Raw genomic sequence first — 3,949 nt, 5'->3', positions numbered from 1 at the left:
AGAAGGATTGTGACTCCAGCTATGAGTGTTAGCAATATAATCCTTTTTGTGTCAGATTTTTCAAGGTAAAAGATTGGTATCAGAAAATACTGAGAAAAGATTGTTTTTCTGCAGGTTTGTTATTTGTCATATATTTACCATAATCAAGTTTGACAGGCTTCTCTTTATTTTTTCCAGCAGACAATATTATTGTTGAAGATTAGTCAGATGCCTTCCGTCCATTCGCCGCCTCACATGCTATGTCATGCAAGCTTTGAAACACTTAGCACATAATTTAAATGAATGACTAATTTGGCAAGCATAATGGAAGGCACACATACTGTCCTTCAATTGCACAAACCCATTATGGAGCTTTGTTACATCAGCTTCTATCTTCCGGAGGGAAAAATCACTGGATTTACTTACAAGGGCCATGTAGCTCTGGATAGAACTAATAAACGTTTGTGTAGCTACTGTCATGTAAGGGAGAGGTTAGAGATGGCGCTGAGAGAACAGTCATATGAAAACTTTGGAGATATAATTTTCAAGCGAACTAACACGAAAGACATTCTTATTGAACTGTACAAACTAACTTCTGAAAAGGAAAAACTGTTATCCAGTCTTTTGAGATCGCATCATATTCAGAACCTTAAGACAGGACGTCAGGAGGGAAAGCAACAAGATGTTTCTGGAGTCCCAAAACTGAAAGGTGATAATTCCTCCAGTCTTACACATCAGCAGGATTCCACAAAGAGAGAGAATTTGAATCACAAAAAAATAAGGAAATACAGAAGGAAAGAGAGCTTTGAGGATTTCAGACATGGGAAAGGGGAAAAAAAGATACATGAACATCTCTTTTTACTGAGTGCTCAAGACATGCAACAGGAAAATAAGAAGATGCTCTCCACAAGATTTCCTAAGAGGAGATATCCCAGTTCCTTTTCTGCCTCCAGTTGGCTAACAGTAAAAGGTAAGGATAATTTACCAGTAGACAATAGAATACAACCAGAAAGGTGGACAGAAGAGGGGTATTTTCTTGAGAGCAACAGGACTGTGAAAGTGGATGTTGACTTACCAAGTTCAAGCTCAAAAGACAATGATGTAGTTGCAGTTGAACTAGTGGACAGTGAAGAATGCATTCCTGAAGTTTCCGTGGTACAACAGGGTATCACTTCGGTGAAGTCATCTCAGTGCAGTCCATCTAACAAATTTGAGTCAGTAAGTAAATCTGCAGCTGCTAAAAGCTTGAAAAGTAGCAAGTATGCTGAGCCAGTATGCAAGGAGAAACCCAGAATCCCAGTTCTTGCTGAAGTACTGGATTCAGAAGCTTGTATGAAAAAAGTTGCCAAACCCCCTGCAGAGTCTTTACCTGATTTTCATGGAGATAAAGAAGCCATTTCTCCTATTCTCACAACAGTACATGACCAGTTTATATCAAGAGCTGATGTATGCTCTGTAGATGAAGCTGCTGGAGACTCTAATAACACTGTGCTGCAGGAGGAGGAGGAAGATAGCTCTGGTTTGCAGTACAAAGCAGAGAGAGTGCACATTACTGATGAGTCATGCAACTTTGTGGGAGCAGTCAATAAAGCTCTTCTGAAAGTCATACGGAGTGACAGTTCAGATGAAGCTGAAGAATGGAAGAGACTGCAACAAATTACAAGAGTAGACAGAAACTTGCCAAGCTCACTATATGAGAAAAGAACCACGGTATCCCAGGGAAGCAGCAAGCATTTATTTTTGAACCTGCCTGTAAATGAAAGTCCTGATACTTCTCAGACAAGTAATAATCTTAAACTGGAAGAGAAAAGGCTGCATTCACCCCAGTTAGCAGCAGTGAGTAATGTTTTTAGTAATTCATATCCGCTATCTAATACACACAAACAAATGTCACCTATTCCTTCTCCGTTGTCTTCGAGACTGCCTAGCCCACAGCTGCATCACCGGATTCTCCCATTACCAAAACAGAACGCCGAGGATGAATCTATGCTCAGTGACTATGGCCACGGAAGACATGGTGCTATAAACTTACCTTTCAGTGATTTGGAGCCACAGGCTTATCTGAAGTTTTCTGAACCTGGAGAATTGGGATTTGCTGCGAGACAACGGGGCCTACATCAGAATACAACTGCAGGGCATTTTGAAAAGCGCGCTGTACAAGAAAAATTGACTACTCAGACACAGCAGAGTTTCTGTCCAGGTCAGTCCTATTTTGTAAATCTTTAGACTAATAGATTTGACCAACCATGAAAGTGTTGGACTGGGGTTTTTTAATACTGGCCTTTAATAATAAATAGTGTTTTGCAAGGAATGTATTTTTCACTACGTAAGGATTGAGTGAGAAGTTGTTGAAATTTTTAAATAAAAGTTGTTGCTATGTAAGATTTTCTTTGAGACATATTTTTCTGTCAGCTTGTATTAGTCCTGCTGTTCCTGAATGACCTCTTAACCAAAGTTAATGAAAGATTTTTCTGTACAGAATGAAGAAAGCTTGCATGCTTATTTTTCCTGCTTTTCCTGTGCTGTGTTCTAGTCTGTCAAAATGTTACAGTAATATTTATTATCCAAAATGTTTTTTTTAGCTTGTTTGGCTTAGCTGATAGAACATTGTCTGAGCAAGCTTTAAGTATAGGACTGGTGCTTTGACCATTTAGCTGCAGGAGGTTGATGTAAATTCTGTTACAAAAGTCTTGTTTTTAGAACAATTGCATGCAGGAATCAAGTTACAATGTATTTGAGCACCATACATGCATTTATTTATAAATATATACTGTGAATATAAAAATGCACAAATATATGACAGACTGAATAGCTATCTTTGTTAGCTAGAACATCAGCATCTATACCCTTCATTTTTTCCTTAAGAAACAAGAAGGCTGGAGGACCTAATTCTGCAGTGGTCTAGGCTCAGACTGGTCCCTGTGTGTTATAAGGAGGGCCGACAGTGCAAAGTGATAATGAAAGGGGATTCCAAAAGGGGCAGTGTGTAGGGCTATGAAACTATTACCTTAGCCAGAGGGTGCTGAGTACTGCCAGTGAAGCCGGCATTTATGCCTATTACTTCTAGAAGTTGCTTTAGTTCCACTCAAGACTAAGTCAAATTTCATGTCGTTTGATGAGTTAACAAAGGTGATGCAAACATTCATTGGGAGCAGAAAAGATGGGTGCTATGCTCTTGTTTTCACTCCTTTCTTGGTTCCTGTTCTGCTGTGTTGTCCTATCCGTCTCATTAATTGTACTCATCATACCTTTTGTTGAGCTGGTTTAGCTGACAAAACCAGCAGTTTCACCCCTTTATACTACAAAAGTAGCACAGCAAATCCTTTTGTCTTCACTTTACATTAGAATTTTTAAAAATTATTTTATAATTTAGAGTTGTTGGATATGGAACTGTACCTATTGTGCTGTACTCTTGTACTGTCTACCTGGGATAGAGTATATTTTTTTATAGTAGCTTGTATGGTACTGTGTTTTGGATTTGTGACGAAAACGGTGTTGATAACACAGGGATGTTCTAGCTTGTGCTGATCAGCATCAATCCCTTCTCTGTTTCTCACTCTGCATCACTTCAGTGAATAGACTAGGGGCTGCACAATAGGCTGGGAGGGGACACAGGCAGGCGGATGATCTAGACTAACTAAAGAGAAATTCCCTGCCATATAACGTCATGCTCAGGAATAAAAGCGTAAAGAAGGGGCTTTAGGGGTGTGAGCAATCTTTTGCTTGGGACCTGGCAGGGCATCGGTCTACCCATGGGAGGCGGTGAGTGATTGCGTTAGCATCACTTGTTTCATTTTGGTTTCTTCCTCTTCTTCCACTTATCATTCACTTAATAAAGAAATATTGTATTTGTTTGTTTTATCTTGACCCTTATGTTGTTGTGTTTTTTCTGTGCCTCATCCCCCTGTCACAGTTGGAGGAAGGTGGGGGGAGGCAGGTGAGCCACTGTGTGGTACTTCTCTGCCTACTG

The 3,949-nt window shown here is 39.8% G+C and overlaps 1 protein-coding gene across 1 annotated transcript; it reads left to right on the top strand.

The window, feature by feature from the left end:
* The first annotated feature begins 303 nt into the window (after positions 1–303).
* Positions 304–2,205, top strand: LOC103802655 (formin-1-like). The gene has a single exon (XM_009075156.1). The coding sequence runs from the start codon at positions 304–306 to the stop codon at positions 2,203–2,205; it is 1,902 nt and encodes a 633-aa protein (XP_009073404.1).
* Positions 2,206–3,949: the final 1,744 nt, after the last annotated feature.

The sequence above is a fragment of the Acanthisitta chloris genome, unplaced genomic scaffold (assembly GCF_000695815.1).
Source record: "Acanthisitta chloris isolate BGI_N310 unplaced genomic scaffold, ASM69581v1 scaffold995, whole genome shotgun sequence".
NCBI classification, from domain to species: Eukaryota; Metazoa; Chordata; class Aves; order Passeriformes; family Acanthisittidae; genus Acanthisitta; species Acanthisitta chloris.
The sequence above is the reverse complement of the archived record's forward strand: the minus strand, read 5'-3'. Positions and strand labels throughout refer to the sequence as shown.

Coding starts and splice junctions, on each gene's coding strand:
- LOC103802655 (XM_009075156.1), top strand. CDS start 304: ATGGAAGGCACACATACTGTCCTTCAATTGCACAAACCCATTATGGAG.